This window comes from Carettochelys insculpta, chromosome 22, assembly GCF_033958435.1.
Source record: "Carettochelys insculpta isolate YL-2023 chromosome 22, ASM3395843v1, whole genome shotgun sequence".
Classification (NCBI taxonomy): Eukaryota; Metazoa; Chordata; order Testudines; family Carettochelyidae; genus Carettochelys; species Carettochelys insculpta.
In genome coordinates, this window is record NC_134158.1 from 16,185,381 (window position 1) to 16,207,113 (window position 21,733).

General features: G+C 51.5%; 1 protein-coding gene across 2 annotated transcripts; it reads right to left on the reverse strand.

Moving 5' to 3' along the window:
• Positions 1–1,024: 1,024 nt before the first annotated feature.
• LOC142025218 (butyrophilin subfamily 3 member A2-like) lies at positions 1,025–17,080 on the reverse strand. Of its 2 annotated transcripts, XR_012648609.1 has the most exons (12): positions 16,979–17,080; positions 14,977–15,063; positions 13,538–13,885; positions 11,273–11,551; positions 10,399–10,500; positions 9,767–9,823; positions 8,136–8,162; positions 5,778–5,804; positions 5,032–5,058; positions 3,721–3,747; positions 2,613–3,006; positions 1,025–1,828 (listed from the first exon to the last, which is right to left on the reverse strand). XR_012648609.1 is itself a non-coding variant. In XM_075017812.1 (11 exons), exons 2-11 carry the CDS (start codon positions 15,041–15,043, stop codon positions 2,840–2,842), a joined length of 1,128 nt encoding a protein of 375 aa, XP_074873913.1. In that variant the 5' UTR covers positions 15,044–15,063; positions 16,979–17,080; the 3' UTR covers positions 1,025–2,839. The 2 variants fall into 2 exon arrangements, 1 of the variants encoding a protein (XP_074873913.1); XM_075017812.1 differs by having other exon boundaries at positions 1,025–3,006.
• Between the last annotated feature and the right edge of the window lie 4,653 nt (positions 17,081–21,733).

The window sequence follows — 21,733 nt, forward strand, 5'->3', positions numbered from 1 at the left end:
GTGCTGAAGGACCTGGAGCAGTGGAGAAAGGATAGCTCCTTCTCCATGCAGAGTGGGGCCAGGCAGCCCCCAAGCTGCCTGCCCTGATGTGTGAGCTGGGCCCCACCTGGGCACTGGGCAATCACCATCAGGATGACAGCTGTGGCCACGTGCCACCTGAGGAGTTCTCAGCTGTTCCGTCGGGGCCACAGGCTGAGGACTCTGGGGAGGTGGTGCTGTCCAGTCCCCAGGCACTAGGAGAGCTGGGCTCCACCCCCTCTGCTGCTCCCTTATGGGAGCACTTGGGGCAGGTGGGTGCCACCTGTACAGCCCCCTTGGCGATGGGCTCTGCGCTCTAGGGCCGACAATGCTACATTACAGCTCAGGGCGCCAGTGACTTGGGGGGATTCAGCCATTTCGCACCTCTTGCACACTCACCCCATCACACCCTTCCCTCCTCCAATGCGGGGAACAGGTTGGGCAGGGGAACCCAGTCCCAGCTGATGTTAGACAAGGCCCAGTGAGAGCTAAGGGGTTCATTTCTAGCCAGGCAGCTGATTAACCACTGGGACAAACCATCCTGGGTAGGGAGAATTCTCCATTACCTGATGGTCACAGAGCCAGACTGGAGCCCTTCCTGGGAGAGGCTTTGGTCCCATATGAGCTGCTGGCTTAGGGTGGGGGGCTGGGGAACCCCTGGGCAGTACAGAAGTCAGACTGGCTGAGCTAATGGTCCCTGCTGGGCCTGGAAGCCAGTGCACAGGGGCTGTTTGTGTTTCTCCTGCCCTGCAGGGAATACAGATGGAGTCAGGTGTGGCAGGACCAGCTAGAGACCGGCTGCTGCTCACAAGATGGGAGAGGAGAGCGGGTCCTGCGAGCTGTGACTCTGCTGTATTGTTCCCCATCCCCATGTTTGCTGCTGGGTCCCAGCATGACCTGGAAAAAACTGACTGTCAGGCCCTAGGGTTTAAATGCAGCACCCCCAGCAGTAGAGCCCAACACGGCCCACGGAACATTGGTGTCACTGCACAGCCCCACATCACAATACAAACTTACATTTTATTTGTTTTAAACCAAAGCTGACATTCTTCCCCAATCCCGGGAGTCCTGGAGCTGGGGCTTTAGGGGAAACAGCAAATACCAGGCCTGCACCTCGGCCTTTTTGTTACAATTTCCCACAGCTTCTGAATTTCCCCATCTCCTTGTTTCATGAGAAGCTTCTGCAGCATTGTCTCTGCTCCGTCTGAGCTAAGCCAGCCTTGTGAGAGTCCATGGGAGGCTGAGTGGGAGTGGGCTCAGCCCTTGGGGTGCTGCTCAGTGTGAGGCTATTAAAACACAATCTGACACATGGAAGGCCCAAACCGGTCACTCTGTCTCACAGCCTGAAGCTCGCAAGAGCAGTGTGTGTGTGTCTGACATGGCAGTAAATCAGTGCTAGTGCGAGACCCTTCTGTGCATTGCCCAACTGACGTGTATGGAATTCCCTGGATATAAGTCACGTGAAGGCAGTTCCCTCCAATCAGTGCTCTCTGATGTGAGTGTGTCAAAGCGTGGTCATGAATCGCTGCTGTTTTCCGGTGAGGAAAGGTTCTTTACCAAGGGATGGTGTTTGGGATCTGATTCCCATGTCATATTTTCTGGCCCTCATTTCCATGGAACAAGAGTCAGCCCAGAGATCCCCTCCGCAGTCAAGTTCTGTGCGTTCTTCTCACAATTCCCTGTGCCGCTCAGGAGGGTTTGGCGGGATGGGATTCAGACATGGGGGTTTGGGAGTACATGTTGGACTCTTCTGAAAACCTCAGATGTGGTTAGTTCAGCGTGTTTCCAACCTGGCTCTGAGTGCCAGAACCTGGAGAGAGAAACCAAAGTAAACCCTTCAGCCACTGGTCAGATGGGGACCCCATCAAAGTTCCTTCTATTTTTTACCATCCCAGGACAGAATAATTTTGTTAGATGTGTGTGTGTTTGTTATTTTACCCATTAAGCTGGCTCCCAGCTGCAGTGCAGACATACCTAATGAGCCAATCTCAGAACTGACAGCATCTGTTGGATAAAATGTTTACTAATGAACAAAGACAGGGTCCCAGATCGGCCCTGCAACAGAGAACCCACAAATTGCCCCTGGGGCTAGCCCTGCCCCGGCTGCCCCAGCTCCAGGCACTGTAGGGAACGAGGGAAGGGAGTATCACGGCAGAACAGGTATCTCACAGAGAGACGTGAGGACACTGCAGAGGCCTGGAGAACACAAGGCTGGACCATTGGGAGGCTGCAGATGGACACTGAGAGGTCCCAGCAGAGCTGGGTGCATGCAGGGAGCCCAACACTGGGCAGTAATGAATTTTCAAGCCAGAATTCTGATAGATCCCCAGAACTGTGTGGAGGAAGTTGGACCAGCCCTAAGTCCTGCTATTCCTACGCACGATCGTCACTGTCTGCTGCTTAGGATGAAACTGACACCTCAGCTGCAGACTTTGCAGCATTTGCTTCCTGGGATGGGGTGATCATGAAGGTGATAGATGTCCACACACAACACACGCACTGATTTTCCCCTGCCACAGCAGCGCGAAAGACCAGACACACATTTACTAGGGATGATCCAAGAGAATTCCAAGAGAAAAAAATGGGTCACTCACCCTCTGCTGTGACTGGTTCTTCGAGTCGTGTTCCTACGGGTGCTCCACAGTCCATCCTCTGTCCCTTTCATTTTGAGAGCTTCGCGGCAGAGAAGGAACAGATGGTGGTTTGCCCACAGAGTGCTAACAGAGCATGAGGGTCACTGGCATGCGGGTGTGGGCTGAACAGACATTGCTATGAGAAATCTCTCATCCATGGAGCACCCGCAGGGACACTAACACAAGAACTATTTCTTCTTCTCCTTCTCGTTCTTCTTCTTCTTTTCCTCCTTCTTTTTCTCCTCCTCCTCCTCCTTCTTCTTCTCCTCCTCCTTCTTCGGCTTCTCCTCCTCCTTCTTTTTCTTCTCCTCCTCTTTCTGTTTCTCCTCCTCCTCCTCCTTTTTCTCATGAGACTCTGAAATGATGAAAACAATTAGACAAAGAGATGTCCTCTGTGCTGCTTTGCTGCCCATAATGACTGAGGTGAGTTACAGACACCCACAGCCACATTCCCAGCCCCAAGAAACAGCAACTTTCATAGCAGTGGAGATGGCAGCTTGAGATAGGTACAAATATGCAGGAGCTCCGGGATCTGCAGAGCATTTAAGCTTTATGGAACAGGTGAGTCTGGGTCATAATACAGCTCTGACATTCTCAGCCATTTCATCTATGGGGAATTCCTTGTGTCTGTTGCTAGCAGCCCTGCAGCCCATTGGAGAATCAAAGCTATGCACTTCAGGTGCTAATGAGTGAACTCACATCTGGGATCTGGCCTTGTCAGCAAAGCATGGAAATGTGATCCATGTTCTGGACCAGGGCCCAGAAGAGCCAGCTCTCCAGCCATCAACTACAGAAAGTGGCTGGCTCCTTGCCCTGCATCAGAGCAAAGTGATTAACAAAGGCCAGGGGACCCCTGTGTGCCTATCCAGACAGGAGAGCAGGCAAGCCTGTGCCTGCTGCAGAGAGCTCCCAGTGCTGCCCTGGGACTGGGGTAACTCTAATATGACTCTGATTTCCACCCCAACTCTACACTCAGCCCTGTTATGTTGGTGCTTCTGGATTTGCTCAGTACCATGTGTGGTTGGCAGCCTCTACCTAGAAGATCTAAAGTAGAGGTGACTGAACTTACCAATTATCTCACGCAGCCTCTGGCACTCTGGGGAGAGAAGAAAAGGAGACGATCATGGGTTCAGCCTAGGTCATTCCAAGCACAGTCACAAGGGGCTTTTCTAAATTTTGGGTACGTAACCCCAGGGGGGCTGAGACCACTGGCAAGGGACAGTGAAGTCTCTGCTCTGCAGCCTGCGGTGAGCACCAGCTGGCTTTTAGCTCACGTAGTAGAGCACATGGCTTTAGTCCTTCAGGTCACAGGTCCGTTGGTTTTACAGGTTCATTTATGCTGCAGCTGGGAGTGAGCTTCCTAGTTTGGGTAGACAGACAGAAGCCGGTGCTGCTCCTCTAAAAGCAGTGAGGGCAGGAGCCTCAACTAGCAGCCCAAGTACAAACCCACCTCGGTCCTAAGGTATGTATGTAAGTGGCCGCCCTTAGACACTGTCCCTGCTACCCCGACCTTTTCATGTGTCGTCCTTTTTTATTTTTACTCTGGCTAGGGGCTTCAAAAGCTGGAAGTGCCCCGCATCTCTCCGGATCTCTGAGAGGGCCCAAGGGAGCTGTGGATGGGCCCAGTAGGGCTCAGCAGAGCTTCAATACATGTGCCCAGTAGGAACTCACGCAATTCCCCTGCCCCAGTCTGGAGTCTTCTTCTGTGATCAAACTCTCCCTCTCCACAGTCTGTACCCCATCCCAGAACCCTCTGTCCTAGACCTGAGCACCCTCCCGCACCCCAAAGCCCTGGTCTCCAGTCCCACCGCAAAACTCACATCCTAAATCCAAGGCCTGAGGGACAGTTAGGTTGCTGAACTTAAGACCCTGGGAGGAAAAGAACACTGTCCAAGCTACTTGGGGAGGGACTTTTACTCCCGGTCTATGTTTACAAACCCCCTTTGTGGTGTTTTCCCAAAGTAATGCCAAGTTACTTCCCTTTCATTAAGAGTTTCTTTTTTCCTACACTCAGACTCTGGGCTTGTGAGCGGGGAAGCCTTGCCTCTCAGAAGCACCAGGGACGGTGTGTGAATATGCCTGGTTATTGGATGGAGGCATGAGCCATTTGTGTCCATTGCTAGTCATAATCCCATAATCTGAATTGTCAGGTGGTGTAGACATAACATGAGTCCCTCCATTCCACATGCATTAAATTCACTCTCCATTGTTAAGGTGGAGTCTGAAATCTGAGCTGCAAACTCTGCAGTGTTTTACTTTCCAGGAGTGGAAATGACAATCATGAAGAAGACTCAAAACCATACATTATACAGGGGATTTTTCTAGCTTGGTAAAATGTAAAAGCTCAGACACATGGTAACTAGGGTACCTCACCACGTACCTGTATCAAAGGCTTTCCTTTCAGCTTCTGAAATAGGGAAGAAAAAAGATTTAGACCCAGAGACAGGTGCTGCGTGGCCCATAACTACGGAGGTTCGTTACATACACCCACAGCCATACTTCTTGCCGCAGGAGCCAGCAGCACTGATATGCACCAGACTGTCTTTTAGTAAAGCCACAAACCCACAAGAGCCCTGGGACGTGTAAAGCATCTAACCTCGATGGAAGAGGTGGGTCCGGATCCCGATACAGCTCTGACATTCTCAACCCTTCCGTCTATGGGGAAGTCCTTCTCTGTGTTACTAACTGTCCTTTTGGGACATCAAAGCTGAACACTACAGGTTTAATTAGGGGACGGAAAGGCAGATGATTGGAGCTGAGAGCTGGGAGCTGAACTTTGCCATAAAGCACGGAAATGTGAGCATGAATGAGGGCTCTATCTCATCTCCCAAGTTCTGGGAACCGGCCCAGAAGAGCCTGCACTGCTCCAGTCAGCTACAAAAAGCAGGTGGCCCCGTTCATGCTCCATCTGGCATTGGACTGGCGAAGGCCAGGTGACACCTGGCTGTCTTCCAGAGCAGGTAACCCCGTGTCTGCTGCAGGGAGCTCAGAGTGCTGCCCTGGGCCTGAGTGTGACTCTGATTTTGGCCTGAACTGTACACTCATCCCTCCTTCTGGCTCTGGCTCTGGCTCTGCACAGTTCCTGGCTTTGCCCAGGGGCTTTTATGGGAAGGGGGATGATTTTACCGAGTCTCTGATGCAGCTCCAGGCATTCTGGGGAGAGAAGAAAAGAGACTGTCATGGATCAGGGAGGGTTATTCCAAGCCAAGCGAGATGGGGCTGCTGCTGTCTTGGGGCACATCTCCAGGACAGCTGGGAGCGAGTTTCCCACTTCAGGCAGGCAGGCACATTCTAGCCAGGCCTGATGACATGAGAGGGTGGGGGTGTAAATGGGGTAAATGCCCCGGAGCCTTGAGCCCTTTAAATTGCCGTTGGGGCACCGCTGCAGTGCTCGTAGGGCTCGTAGGGCTGCCTGGGAAGGCGGGAGCAGACCAGGCAGCGCTGGGGAGGGGGTGTGCCATGCTCCTTCCCCCTTAACTCCATGCCCTCCAGGAGCATGGGCCTACTCCCGGCAGGGCTGTTGGCTCCCCTCACGCTAGTGCACTCAGTGCAGCCGGTGGGAGCACACACAGCCGCTCAGGCACAAAACCCTCTCGCACCCCCCGGGTGCGAACTCCAGCGGCTGCCCTGAGCCACTCCCTTGGCTCTTCCAGCCACATGTGATCTGTGCACCAGGGTCAGCAGAGAGACCGTGAGAAGGTACCAAGTGCAGACATGGCTGGTGCTCCCAGCCGGGATCCAGTGAGCTCCCACTCTCCTGAGGCTGGCCATGCCATGCTGAACAGCTGACGTATGACAGCGGCCATTGGGAGACACACTGCCCTGCTGCCCCTCACACCAGGCTAGCTGGGTACTGGGCAGCCCAGGCACTCACTCTCCCTGCAGCGTGCACTGCTGGGGCCCCTAAGGGGAAGGGAACAGCAGGCCGGGGGGGGCTATGTGCTGCCCCTTTGCCTGCATGCAGCGGGTACCCCACACCCCACACAGCCACCGCTCCCTTGTCAGGAACAGGAGACATTTGAGGCAGTGACCAGACTGCCCCAGGCCAGTCACAAGCCCCCTGACCTGGACTGCCCCAGCCCTGAGCCCCCACACCTCTAATTCCTGCACCCCATGCCCTGCCCTGAGCCTCCCACACACCAAGCCTCTGCTCTGAACCCCGGCCCTCACCCCTACCCCCCCAGCCTCCACCCCACACAATTTTTCATAAGTATTGTCATACTGCAATGTCACCCCCGCACCTCCTGCTCTGACCTCCTTGCCCCACACAAGGGGGTTGCGATAGGACAGTGCCTGTAAGCAATTGAAATTACGTTCACCCCTGGGCTCACAGAACACGTACCACACAGAGAGGGGCCTGCACCTCTGCAGCCTGTCGCTTGGTCTCAGAGCCCCTGTCGCTGTGCTGGGCCCAACCCCTTTGTGGTGCCGATCTGCACAAGGGTGCAACGCCAGGGCGAGTGGCTGGCAGGCACTTAGCTGGGGAAGGTCTCCATGGGGCTGTGTGGCACGGGATTTTCCATTCACCTCTAGATATATGGGTCAGGTCTTGTCCCAACTCTGGTGAGAACGATGAGGGCAGGGGGGGCCCAGGAGAGCACATCTCACAAAACCCAAGCAGAGCATAGCAGGGTGTGGGGTCTCTGTTTACTGAGGCTCAGGCCCAGGTGAGGTGAGCATGGGAAACAGGACGGGCCCGAGGAGCTGAGGGCTGGGATAGCAGGTAGGCTGTAGGTGCGGATTAAGATGTCAGTGGACTTGGGGCTGTGGGAGGTCACCGAGGGCTGGGATAGGTGGGAGCAGCAGGCAGTGGCAGTGCCTGTCCCATTAGGGGTGGGGTCCTCCTGTGAAGCTCAGTTCCAGGCCATCGCCCACTGACCTCACGGTTTGTGCGAAGGGGGACAGCAATAGGACTGAGGAGCTCAGGGCTGATATAGCTGGGATGTGGTGATATTTCTCTTATTCAGACCCACCCACAAGGGGATGCCAGTGCTCCACCTTGTCCAGTTTCTCTCCCTTCCTCCCTGCTGTACTGTGTAGAGGGTGCCTGCAGGGGATGATGGGGGGACCCAAGGCACCCTGGGAGCTGTAGTTCCTTGGCCAGCTCCTTGGAGCAGGAAGGGACTACATTTTCCAGCATGCCTTTGACCACTAGCAACAGGAAAGGGAGGGGGACAAGGGAATATTGTTTTTCATTTATGATATTACAGCAAGATCCCAGAAGGTAATTGCTATAAAAACATTATTACTGGATAAATTTTTGGTATGTTTAAACTATTTTACCAACCACTGTTTCCACTCAAATTTTTCATTAATTTCCCATGTGCACACTCATTGCATGACTATTTTGAACTCTTATATTTTAAACAATGTGGTGCACGTTTCCCAAAAAATCGCACGCACATCCTAAAATTCCTGCGTACAGGCCTGTAATTATACCTTGAAATCACAGACATACATTTACTGGGTGGCTTAGGCACATACCTGATTCCCAAGTCTTTTCCTTTGTCTCTGAAATGGGAAAGAGAACAATGTTAGATTCAGAGACACACAGTGTGTGGTGCCACACACTCTCTAACAACTGGGGTTAGTCAGACACTCCCACACCAGCACTTCCAGCCTCAGTGCAGGAGCTATCAGGTTTGACAGGAGCAGGGCTGCTGGTAGGTATACACACCAATATGCAGGATGCTGGGGAGTATCTCACTTCTTAACCCTTGTCTACACACACACACTTGAACCAGTTTAACTAATAAGGTTTTCAAGCACACCGTGAGTTAAATGACTGCAGGACTGCATATGGCAGGCCTTGGGCTATTGCAGCAGGGCTAGTACAAGCATGGGATGGGGCCAGTGACCCTTCTTGCTAATTACAGAATGGCACTAATTGCAAGGGGAGTCCCATCCAGACCTCCCCTGCTGGAGGAGTGGTTGGCATGGCCGAGGGCAAAGGAGAGGAAAAAGGGGGAGCCTCCAGGCTGTGTTTGCTGTGAGAACCCCGGTCACAGGGTTGGCCTGTTGTATCCGTTCTCTCTCCCTTTCATCTGTACTCCCATGTGTGGGAGCCCAGTGCCCAGCAGAACAGCTCAGCACCACTCATTACCGTCCCAGCACAAACCAGGATTGCTATTAAATATTGAAAAGTTCATTGTGGAATAAATTAGATAAGTGGCCCTCAAAAACCGTGTCTATTAGCACAGCTCAGGAGAGTGACTGTCATAGATTCACAGAGCTGAAGGCCAGACAGGACCCTTAGATCTGTGGTGCACAAAGTAAGGGGCTGGGCATGAAATTTCCTTGCGGGGCGGGGGCACAGTAGAATTGGCTGCTGGGTCTCAGGCTCCTCCATCTCATTAAAAATGTTGAAATGTGTTACCGTTTTATGGATGTGTATTCACATTTATGTGCCGATTAATAACGTGTTTACGTTCTACAGACTTATTTTCTTACACTTGGCTAATTTTTTTTTCACATGAACATAACCGAAATTTCCATCGGTTTGGATGACATTAGATGTGGGGGAGGCTATGAATTGCAAGGATGAAAAGTGGGGCCTGACATAAATCATTTCCTCACCACTGCATTAGATCGTGTACTCTGACCTGCTGCATATCACAGGCCAGAGATTCTCACCCAGTTCCCCCTGCACTGAACCCAGTAACTTGTGTTTCACTGCACCATCTTCCAGAAAGGTGCCCAGTCTGGTCTAAAGGCATCAGGGGATGGAGAATTCAATGCTGCCCTGAAGAGCTTGTGTCCATGGCTAATCGCCCTGCCTCGGCATTTCACAGTCACAAGGATGGAAGCATCTCACAGAGCGTCATTAACCCAGCTGCCTCGTTTCCTTTAGGGAGAAAGAGCCAGTGAGCAACAGCCCAGGGTAAGGGGACAGAATGTGACCCGAGTTGCCACGGTAATCCCATCTCGCTACCATACCCACACACAGGAATCTCCCATTCACCGACTCTTGGATTTTGGTAGCAAAATTCGCGTTTGCCAAATGTTATCATGAATGTGGAGGAGATGAGCTACCACTAGGCGGAGGCATCCTGGCTCCATCCCCTTCACTGCTCTAAGCCTGCAGATACCAATCAGTCGCAGAACCGCAGACCTACCAAGTAGCTCCAGAGCCTCGCCCTTAAGCTTTTTCTTCTGAGAGACCTTTCGCTTTGCTGTGAGACAGAGAATCAGATGTTGCTGTGAGACAGAGAAGGAAGGGGAAAAAACACCAAGCAAGACACTAATATCGCTGGAACCATGACCCCAGTGCATTTGATAGCTTGGTGGTTCCCAACCTGAGGCCTGACAGCTTCTGGGAGACCACAAGGGGTCCGTGGAAAAAAAAAAAAAAGAAGATAAATGAAAATGATCAGAGCAAATAAGTTTGACATAAATTGCAAAGTTGCAATCAATTATTACTTTTAAATGAATTCTGTTTCAGTCATGTTACTAATGGCTGTCCGAGAATCTATGTTGTGGTTTTCTTTTTCATTTACTGCAGAGCAGCTAGAGCTGGCTTTGACTGGGGATCAGCGAATGGTTTCGAGGGTGCTTGGGGGGGGTCTGTGAACAGTCTGGGGGTGATAATTGGGGGTCTGCACTAGTGAAAAGATGAACCACTATCTCAGCCTGTTTATTTCTTAAGACTGACCCAAGATAAATATCTGAACCTTAAGACTCCCCCATGCCCCTACCCAGTGCTTGCTACTACCAGGCTCTAAACATGCCAATAACACATTCCCAGTACCTGTGTATCCAACATATGCACAAGCTCCAGCAGCAATGAGAACCAGGGTGAACAATACCCAGAATGCAGCCCGCCAGGGAGATGCATGGGGAAAGACGTCATCTGGCAAACAGAGAGCACAGCGTGTGAGAAGCATGGGTTTTGCCACTTCATTTGACAGCTGAGTGCTGGCTCTGGGCCTGGACGAATTCATGGGAATGAAGGGCCCTCCAGGCTCAAACCAGAGCCACAACTGGGGGCCACTGAAATCAAAGAGGCCCCAGCGGCATCAGTTCCAAGAACCAGGACTCTGTTCTGCCCACATCCCTCCTGATGCTACAAGGTGGGCCTGGCTGGGGGGATGCCTTTCTTCCCACAGCAGCTTCAGAATAGGGTTCACCCCAAACCCTTCACCCGCAGCCCAGCCCCAGAGCCTGCATGCCCAGCCAGAGCCCTTATCCCACACCACAACCCTCTGCCCCAGCCCTGTGCCCCCTCCCAATTCTGAACCCCTCAACCCCCCTACACACCATGCACTTGCACAATGAATTTTGTTGTGTGCACTAATTCAGAGATGATGTGTCATGCACCACCTCCAAACTGTTGCACATAACAAAATATATTCCACACACCGGCATCAAAAAATTAGCGGGACCTCTGGTCATCTCCTCCATGAACATTATCAGGTGCCTCTCACAATACTCAGCCCAGCTCCTGACAGGCAGTGTGTCCAGACGATAGAAACCTCCATTAGCAATGGCCCCACAGAACCGCTTAGAAGCAGGACATTTCCTGTTTCAGTACAGGATCTAGTCAAGTGCAATTCTTGAGTAACCCAGCCCCTGCCCTTCTCCCCAGCTGCCACAGTGACCCGTCCTTCACTGGGGGAACTTACCTGAGAGGTGAATGGCTGATTGTCGCTCTGTCTTCACCTGGTCATTCCACACAACACAGCTGATGTCTCCATGGTCTTCTCCTTCTGTGACAGTGACGTGACTCTCAACGTTGTACAAGTTCTTCCCATCCTGGGTCACGCTGATCACACTCTTCAAGCTCTGACTTTTCTTTCCAACCCACTGGACTTGGGGTTTTGGGAACCAGCCTGTGGATCTACAGGTCAGCCCGATCCCCTGTTCCCGGGGGCCCAGCACATCAATGAACACTGGAGCTACAGCTGCCGGGAAAGACAGAGAGAGTGTGTGTGTCAGATCATGTCTTTGCAGAGCCCTGTGATTTCCCAGCTACCACTGGATATAGGGAGACTATAGCTGCAAAGCTCCATTGCTTGCGTTCAGCCTCCCCAGCATCCTTCATCCTGACATTTGGGAAAATTAAATCATATCCTGTAGAGCACTGGGCCATGCAGGCTCACTGGTGAACATGCAAGATTACACAGCTACAGAGCGATCACTGCATCTGCTGCTCAAATGCAGCCACGTCTGGGGTGCAGCCCAGCCGCTTTCAAGTTCTCTTCATTTCAGTACAGGGCAGGAAGTGAGGGATGGTGACTCCGCCTACATCTCTGCTCCCACCCCATCCCCATGCCACACACCTAAACACTGTGCCCTCTGATGTCCTTCTCCCACACTGGGAATGGAGCCCCAAACCAAACCACCCTCATGCCTGGCGTTCTCTCTCCCAGTGCTGCACACAACCACATTCCCCTTGTTTAAATATCTCCCTAAAAGCACACATCTCCTGCAGAGCCTTTGGACTAGGAACCGCCAAAGACAGGAGATGACTGCAAACAACCTCAGGTCTCTGCACTATCACAGGAGGGCCCTTCACCTGGGCTTGGTGTGTCTGAACTGCCTTGTCTGGGACTACGTTACTCAGTGAGCTCTGTGGGCAGAGACCACCCCTTCCACAAGCTGTTGTGCAGCACTGGACGTGGGGTCAGTGCCCAGGAAATAACAAACAATAGCCCAGCACTTGGACACTGCTGGTGGAGATAAAGTCATAGAACTAGAAGGGACCTTGGGAGGTCATCAAGTCAAGTCCCCTGTACTCACAGCAGGTCCTAGCGTCATCATCATCCTTGACTGATGTTTAGCTAACTTGCCCCCTAGGTACTTGAAAGCTGTTATCATTAAATTATGCTGGAGACCCCAGTAAGGCTAGAATTTACAACCCCTGGCTTACAGGGCCAGTGATCTAACCACTGAGCTAGATTATCCCGAGCTGGGAATTGGGCAGAGCATGGGGGTAAAAGCCCCATCCCCTCAAACTTTACTGCAATGAGCACAAGAGCTTCGGGCTGCAGCTTGACGTCCTGTTGAAAAGAAGTTGTTCCCTGCAGCACTGTCCCTGCTAGCACCACGGTGGGTCAGCACTGAGTGCGAGGGGAGAGCGCCCCGTACTGAGTCCTGCCACACAGACTGCTGTGCCGGGCTCAGTCTCGGAACACCCTGGCTATGTCTACACTACAGCCATCTTTCGAAAGAAGCTTTTCTTTATATAGATGGCAGAACAAGGAGCAATAGTCTGAAGTTACAGAATGAGAGGGGTAGGTTGGATATGAGGAAAAACTACTTCCCCAGGAGGTTGGTGAAGCACTGGAATGCGTTGCCTAGGGAGGTTGTGGATTCTTCATCCCTAAAGGTTTTTAAGTCCTGACTTGACCAGGTCCTGGCTGGGATGACATAGATGAGGTTGATCCTGCTTGAAGCAGGGGGCTGGACTAGATGACCTCCTGAGATCCCTTCCAGCCCTGGGATCCTATGATCTCTTCCAAAAGAACTTCTTTCGAAACAGCACATCCACACGCAAAAAAGCAAATCAACATAGTGATCTGTTCTTTTCGAGAGAGATCATCCACACAGCCGCCCCCCGACCCCCCGACCCAGCTCCTTTGAAAGAATGGTCAGGGATTGAAAAATCAGGCACCACGAGGACTGCTCTTTGGAATAAAGGGCCCCCCGGGCAGCGTTTACACGTTTTCTTTCAAAAGAAGCTGTCGTAAACAGGAGTGGAAGAGCGCTTTCAAAAGACCTGCGTCCTTTCCATTTAATTTCGAACGAATGCATTTTGTGTGGAGAGGCGCCACTGGATATTTCGAAAGAGCCCCTTCTTTCAAAAAATATTTCGAAAGAACGTGCTAGTGTAGATGCAGCCTCTCAGTGGTACATAAAGCTCAGATGCACCAAGTACTGCCTCTTACCTAAGACCTGAAGCTCTGCGTTGGCTTCCTGGCTCCAGTCTGGGCTCCTCACTAGGCACTGGTATTTCCCAGCATCTGCCACTTGGAGCTGTTTCAGCTTCAGGGAGACGTTTCCGCTGCGGAACTCCTGGGGGAACAGCTCCGCACGGTCCCAGTAACCCTGCCCCGCCTGGTCCTTGACATTCTCATCAGAGTACTCATGAACTGTGATTAATGGTGTGACAATTTTCCTCCATATCACATCCATCCTGGGCAGCCGGGATGCAGGGGAGAGCTGGCAGGGTAATACCACATCCTGGCCAACTACCCCCACCATGGGTTGTGAGGAGCCAACCAAGGAGAACGTCACTGGAACAGGAAAACCCAGGAGCAGAGTAAGCGGGTGCCGCTGAGCCAGGGTCCAGCCATCAGAGGTGGAAAAAATACTCCAAAAAGTTACTTGAGTAAAAGGATGGCTGCTGTGGGGAAAATGTAATTAAGCCTACATCTACATTACCGGGGAAGATCGACTGCTGCCAGGCCCGAGGGTAGCAAGTCTTTGCTGGGCCTTTGGGTTGATGTCCCTCTCATGGACTCAATACCCAGAACAGAAACTGGCCAAGATGGAGAGTCACTGTCCTGGGGATCAGTGTCTGGAGGAAATTAAACATCTAAAGGTGATTTATGTCTGCCCAGCAGTTGTGTCTGAGGGGTCTCCAGGCTCATCTATCCCACCATGGGGTGGACAGAGCAATCACTGCCCAGCTGCAGCACCTGACACTCACTGAGTGACTGTAGTCGGAAGGTGGGGGTAAGAATAAGACTGCGGTGCTCACAGCCCTGAAGGAGATTTTGGTATCAGTGTTGCCAGCTCTTGGTCTACTGTGTTTTCCATAATTCTCCAGCTCCTGGAGGCATGGGAGTCTGTGAGATTCTCAGCTTTCTTTTCTTTTCTTTTCTTTTCTTTAGAGATTAATTTCTACCTGTAGTGGTTGCAGAGTAAACCTTGAACATGTGACTTCAGTGTGTCTGAAGCCTCAAAAAAACGAGGGAAATGAGAAGAACTCTAAAGGTGGTCTGATTCTGTTTATTACATCTGATTTTTTTTTTAGGGGTGGTTCATGTACTTGGGGTTGGCAACGCTGCGGCTCCTATTCATCCTAATGGGAACTGGGCCCCACCCTCCCGCAGGAGATGAGACGAGCTCAGCCTTGCAGACCATGAGAGTCCACAGCCCCAGCCGCGCAGGTTGAGTTGTGCGATGCCTTTGGGTGCCATGGCAAGACTAGAAAGGATCCGTGTCAAGGGGGCTCTGGGAGCTTCTCTCAGGGGCAGCAGGAGGTGGGTGACTTGCTGCAAGATCGGACAGTCCTGCCACCCAGAACTAAGCAATGTCCCAGACGTTTAACGTCAGGGGCAGTGCAAATGGGAGGAAAATAGTTGGGATTCAAACATTTTACCTGAGAGAGAACACGGCGCCAGGAGGATCCCCAGGCTGCACACATAGAGGAGCCATTGTGTAGCCATGGGGCACGCCGGGCACAGAACTGTAAGGAGAGAGCAGGAATGGTTAACACCTCCACAGACAGCATGAGGGGCCAGCACTGCAGGGAACAGGTGCCATCTATCATCAGTCCTGACCCACTCCGCTCCCAGGCGAAGCATCTCCTCGGAGGCAGGAGAGGATTCCACCCCTTCCAGGCTGCTCTGCTGCCTGCCTGGGCCTGGCACTAGGAATTTACACCTCTGGCTTATGATGTTTATCCACCCCTATATCTTCCCCTTGTCAGTTCTCTGACCACCCACTGGTGTAGGCGTCCCCCTCCAGTGCAGGGTGAGCCAGCAGCACAGCAGGGCCACTTCTGAGGTAACCCCAGTGGTACCCACACTGCCATCCCCCTGCCGAAGGGGCCTGTGGAAAAGTGCACGCCCTTGTGCAAGCCGGGGAGGGAAAGAGCTGGGCTTTCCGGGAGGCTGAAGAAAGTTAGGATTATATTTTTCTGAAAATATTTTTCATTTCATTGAAAAGTTTTCCTGAAACCTGCCAATATTCTGACACAACTCAACCCAAACCAGTAGCAGAATACAATAGATTGGAAAAGCTATTAAAATACAAGGGAATCAAATTGATTTTTAGAACTGTATCTTTCTCCTTAAAAGCCAAAATGTTTCCATTTTGATTCCATTAGGACTGGAATAAAAATGAACACTTTTGTTGTGCATTGTTTTATTTAAAATTTTTGACTGAAATGGAATTGTTGGGTGAAAATGTTCAGAGACTTTTGAAAGCCATTTTTCTTTAAAAATGTTTTGCAGGGAATGTTCTTGACCCAAGTCTGGCTTCCAGTTTCTTTACAAGGCTTATTCAGCCCAAAACCACAGGATAACACACTAAGAAAACCTTTACATCCCAATGGCTTTCAAAGGAGTTAAGGCCCAGATCTACAAAGGGACAGAGGCAGATTAAAGGATAGTTGTTCTGAGAGAGGCTAAGGTCAAATCTATACTGCCACTTTATAGCACTGTAAGTTTTTGGCTTGGGGTGTGAAAAAAGCACGCTCCTTCAGAAGAAAGTCTTACCCACAAAAGGTCATTACCAAATAAACGTGTTAGTCTTTAAGGTGCTACAGGACTGTTTGTTTTTTGTGAAGAGAGACGGAGGGTGTCACCAGAGTATCCAAGGGTCTTTAAAAATTTGAAATTGCAGATGGAACAGGCTGGAATTCAGGGCTGCCACTGTTGGCAGGGTATGAGCAGGTGGTTTATGCAGTAGTAGAGCTGAGAGTTAATACGCTAACACCACACGTCCCTCCAGCACAGGCCAGAACCCGTGTTCTAACAATGTAACATCCCAATGGAGAGAAGGCTTGAAAGGACTGAGCCCAGGTAGGCTCAGCTACACCAGCTGGCCAGACTGAAAGCTGTGGGGCAGGGATGGTTCCTCGCAGCCTGGATGTACTGCATCCAGCCCAGTGCGGCCCTGAGATCACGGTCAGAGCACAGTAGGTCTCTGATTTCAGTTGTTATTTAGGCAGGGCCCAGCAAATGGGAGCACCAGTCTCAGCTGGAGCCTCTGGGAGCAATGGAATACACATAATAACTAGCAAGGAGGCACCTTCCATTCAGATCTCTAAGACACATGACCCCCCACCGTGCCTACACACACACACACACACACACACACACACACAAGGAGCTCCTCCTTCAAAAGGCATTGGCAGGGCAAGGCCATGTGAGGCTCTTTTGAAAAGGCACCAGGTCATCTATGGAAAGGCCCTGAGGGCCCCCAGCCGGTCACATTATGTGGTGGGGGTGGGGATAACAGGCTGAGCAGTGACTGAGTCCCAACATTGGGGTTTGCTCAGCACTAAGGGGAAGTCAAGGACAGGCCATGGCAGGCAGGTGGAGGGAAGAACACCCCTAAGAGTGAAGGAAAGGGGGTAATAACAGGGAGGAACCTACCTTAAGGATTCAGCGTGTCGCAGGAGATGCCATACAGCGAGTCAAGGGTCTCAGCCCCAGGAGCTGAACTGACATGCGGGGGCAGACAGAAAATGGATCCAGGAGCTGCTTGTGAACTCTGATCCAAGGAAAGTGAAAGCACTGGGGCACCTGTTACACGTTAACAAGGGTGAGGCTGTTTCTTTTTTGCTGAAAGAGGCTGGCTTCTGAGCATTCACATGCCGCAAGCAGCACATTAATCTGGCAGAGACCTTAACTGACCAGTGCTCACGTGCAGGTGTGAAGTTACCTGCAGAGACATGGGGAACAGTGGGGGGCTCCTGTTCATCCTCCCATCCCATGGGAGATCCATTGCATGTCAGCCCTGAGTGCTGTTATGTGTCTGCCCTCAATCCACCCTGCATTCACATCCTTTCATCTTTCACTCTGCCCCAGCCTGTTTAACACTGTCGGGACCAGGCTGGATAAAAATCAATTATTTCTCTTGGCAAAAACAAAACAAAAACAGACTTTTTACTTAAATTGGATTTTTTAAAATCACCAATAACCTACTAAATTTCTCGTTGAAAAATAAGTTACAATTAATCTCATCACAAACATGCTACACCGACACTTACTGTCTCATAAAAATGAATGAATGGCTCTAGTCCAGTGTTTCTTAAACTTTTTGAGACCACGAAATACCAATGAACACCCATGGTTTTTTTTTTTTAAAAACCATCAGACAAAAAATGGCGACGCATACCGCAAAAACAAAATGAAGTAATTTTTAATCAGGTCTCATAGCAATGAAGAAGTCACACTGTATCTGGTTTTAACAACAGAAAATATAGTCTTATTGTAAAACTTTGAATTGTTTTTCCAAAGGCTCCCGGCACACCTGTGAGCTGTTCACAGAACACCGGTGTTCCACTGCACATTGTTTAAGAAACACTGCTCTAGTCGGTCCGGTCTAACTACTAGCTCTTACTGCGTTCAAGTTCTGGGTGTTCAGTTTCTGTTTTTTTAGCAGACTAAAAGTAACGTGCACAGAAAGACACGAGCTGCATAGGATTGGTTTTGGTCTGTGCTTATGTGGTGGTGGACCTTGGCCAAGCATGGCAGAGGAGTTAGTTAAGACATTGTCTTAAAGATAGAGTCAATAAATATAGGAAAAGGTGGAGGCAGCAGAAAAAATGTAAGCAGGATTGCAAGGAATGCTGCCTTTAGCTGGGACGGGAGAGAAGCCCTAGGTGTGTTCATGTAAACACAGTTTACTCCTTGTCTATATAAATACCATTTTCTTCTGCTTTGCTGAATTTGTTAGATACTCGGATGGTGGAGTGGTGTTTTACTTATTGTAATCAACTCAGCTGATGTGCTGGGTCACAAATTACATTAATAGTAATTGTACTTTTGCCAATTATTGTGAGAATATAGAAAAGACAGACTGACTGTGTCTACACTAGCCCCCTTCTTCGAAGCGGGCATGCTAATCAGCCTGATCAGAGAATACTGATGAAGTGTTAGGCTAATTCTCCCCGTGGCAACTTCGAAGTTGCAAACTTCAAAGTGCCGGCATGCTGTGTAACCACAGGCACTTTGAAGCTCCTGTACAACTTTGAAGTGCCCTTACTCCCCAGAATTTGAGAGTTGAGAGTTTTGCCTAGAGCCGAATCCAAAAGTTGCTTCATTAGTATTCTCCACTCAGGCTGATTACCATGCCCCCGTCGAAGAAGGGAGCTAATGTAGACACAGCCACTGCGTTTAACCATTTCATAAGGCGAGACACTTTCTGTTTAAATAAGCTTGGATGGAGAAGGGGCACCCCCCCTCAACACACACCAAACCTCTGTGAAAATGAAAGGGGAGGGCAGGGCTCTGAGTCAGCAGGCTACAATACCTTCCAGGTATGAGTTGTAAGACTGGTTCCATTTGTTTCTCCCCACTGTTTAAGGACAGAGCTCAAACAGGCCCCACGAGGAGTCTCTTGCTTTTAAATTTCCTCCAGTGGCTGCCGCAAGTGGTTGAACTGTGCTTTGGGCCAAGAGCTGAAATCATCAAGAGTTTTACCTAGAGCCAAATCCACCACAAGCTGGTGGAAGTAGTGAGCAGTAGCCCAGAGGCTGCTGCTGGCAGGGCCATCGGCGGGAGTAGCAGGGTGGCTGGTAGAGAGCAGTGAGCAAGTGGATGGTCAGTTGCATCAGTAAGAAGCTGCTTTATCTCCCATACTCAGGAGGGGAGGTGAACCCTGCATCCCTGAACTCTGAGTCTGCCCTGACCAAGGACAGTAACGCAGAAGGGAGCAGAGGAAGGCTGGGCGTGTGAAGGGGGCGTTTTGATTGCCAGACTTGAGTGCCTGACAGGAAGAGAATATTGCCCAGCCTACTTGGGGTCAGACTTTTACTTATGTCTTTGTGCAGTGTCCATGACCTCTCTGTCTCCTTCTTTTTGTCTAACCCCCTGGGGAGCCATTATGCTGTTGTGTTTAGAAATGCAAGCTGCCTTGGAGTCATTAAACCGAGAGGGGACGTCTCTTTCTGCCAGACCAGCTCTAGCTGAACCAGAAGGGCTTGATGACCTCCTAAGGTCCCTTCCAGCCCTAGGATTCTATGTTTCCATGAAGTTGGCAGCTAAAATGCAGGGATCCTGGGGGAGGCTCTCTGGCCTGGTCCTTGCAGAAGCCTTTAAAGCATACGACTATGAAAATAAACCGCCCTGGAAACCTCATGAGAGCAGAGTAAATGGGGAGAGAGAACAAGGTGGGTTAATGTGGGAGGACACAAATAACAGTGTGAGCGGGTTCTCAATCCCACATCACAGCATACAGCTGCGAGGGGCTGCTAGCTCAGGGTCAGGCTGCAGAGAGCTCACTGCTGGGTGGATGGAGAGGGGTCTGCACAGGATTCTCTGCAGGTGCTCAGGGTGCTGTCGGCTTATCTTGTGGTTCCCACCATGCGCGGCTGCACTGAGCAGCCCGATTTGGCATGCAGAGAGTCGCTCAGCAGGAGCCACTGCTCACGGCCCAGCTCTCCTCACCTTCCCTCCTCGGCCTGCGGCACTGTCACCGCTGGCTAGGCTGGGCTGGGCTCTGCTGGTGCTGCTGCCCCTGGGCAATGCATGGGGTAACTCACTCATTTTGGGAGACTGGGTAGACCCGTATTGTAGCCACACCCTGAGCCACAGGGGACATCACCGGCCCTGCAACATGAAAAGCCCTGCTCGGCCATTTCCCCCCCCCCAGCAATCAGAACCCCTCTCACGGTATACCCCAGCCCTGCTTGCCGCCTCCCCAGTAAGTCCCCTGTCTTGTCACGTCACCTCCGCCTCCAGGTGCCCCATCTGCTTCATGCTTCTTCCCACAAGACCCCACAGCCCACTGCTCATCTTCCCCCCAGGACCCTCCTCACCACACCTCTTCCCTTGCAGCCTCCTAGCTTTCCACTCACACCCTATTCGCCTCCTTCCCCACATCCCCCTGCCCACTACTTGTCTCTTCCACCCCTCTGCTAAGGCCCCCGTGTGCACAAAAGCAGGACTGAGAAGAGACTGAGCAAAGGCAGGGCCTCAGGGGATAAGAGGATGTGTGGGGACTCCACGTGGAGCACTGGGAGGGCCAGAGGCAAGGCCCAGGTGTCCTTTTCACAGTGATGTGCTCCAGGTGTGGTGGGCTGGCTGTGTGGGGAGGCTGAGCTTCTCCTGGCCTCTTATAGCCACCATGCCCAACAGCATCACTACATCCCACTTTTGACCTCCCCTGAGCGCACAGATGGTACCAAGGCCTTGTGCTGTTCTCTGCCCAGGACAGAGTCACCCTTGCTGTGAACTGCCAGCCACACTGCAGAGGGGCCATAGGGCCTGGGCTGCTGGGTCTGTCACTGGCTCCTGTGAGGCTTTTGCACAGAATTCTGGTGCAGCCTGAGCAACCCTGGGCCGTCCCTGCTCCTCCGAACCCTCAGGGCAGTGCTAGGCAAAGGGAGGAGCCTCCCCAGCAGCCTTCACCATTTAGGCCTCCCAGCCGGAGAACATGTCCCCTGCAGCATGATCCCCCCATAGGGAAAGGTGTCTGAGAGGCCAGGGTCCTTCATCATTGCGCAGCAGCTGCCCTGTGTTCAGTGCTGTCACTGCAGACTCACATGTTGCTTTACACACTGTCTGTATCACATCCCTTTCCATGTGGCAGAGCCGACCACATGTCTCACCCTGTAGGCCATCCGCTGCACCCTGGTCCTTCTCCTCCTGCACCTGTCATCACCTTTGTGCTGGAGGAACAGGGCTGGACCAAACCCAGGGGGCTGGAGGAGACACCTCAAGAGAGCAGCAGCATCCTGGGTGGAGAGGGTCTTGGAACCCCAATGAGCAGCTGTGACCCCTGCAGCCTTTTCCAGCTCTCCCCCAATCCCATTGCAAACCTGCCTCTTGTTTCCATGCCCAGAGCTCTGCGCATGCTCATAAGCTTCCCTCCCACCAACAGAAATGTGTCCAATAAACAATTATTACCTTATAGGGCTTGACACAGTTTTGTCCAGACATTTACACATTAATGCTGCCATCTACTGAGTAAAGTTATAATGTCAACTGTGCAAATGTGGCTTGTTATTGTCTCTGCACCAGAGCATCATATGGGATAGCTGAGAGGTTAAAATCAAACCTGGGACCTCTGGAGCTTACAGTGTGAGCCTCTACCACAGGAGCCAAAAGCCCACTGGCTCTTACCTCAGGCTGTAGCACAGACTTGTCAGTGCACACGTGTTTGAATTCCCCTCTGGTTGTTGG

Coding starts and splice junctions, on each gene's coding strand:
- LOC142025218 (XM_075017812.1), bottom strand. CDS start 15,043: ATGGCTACACAATGGCTCCTCTATGTGTGCAGCCTGGGGATCCTCCTG. Junction 8,163..9,766: donor CGAGGCTCTGGAGCTACTTG/GTAGGTCTGCGG, acceptor TTCCCATTTCAG/AGACAAAGGAAAAGACTTGG. Junction 5,059..5,777: donor GGAGCTGCATCAGAGACTCG/GTAAAATCATCC, acceptor TCCCTATTTCAG/AAGCTGAAAGGAAAGCCTTT.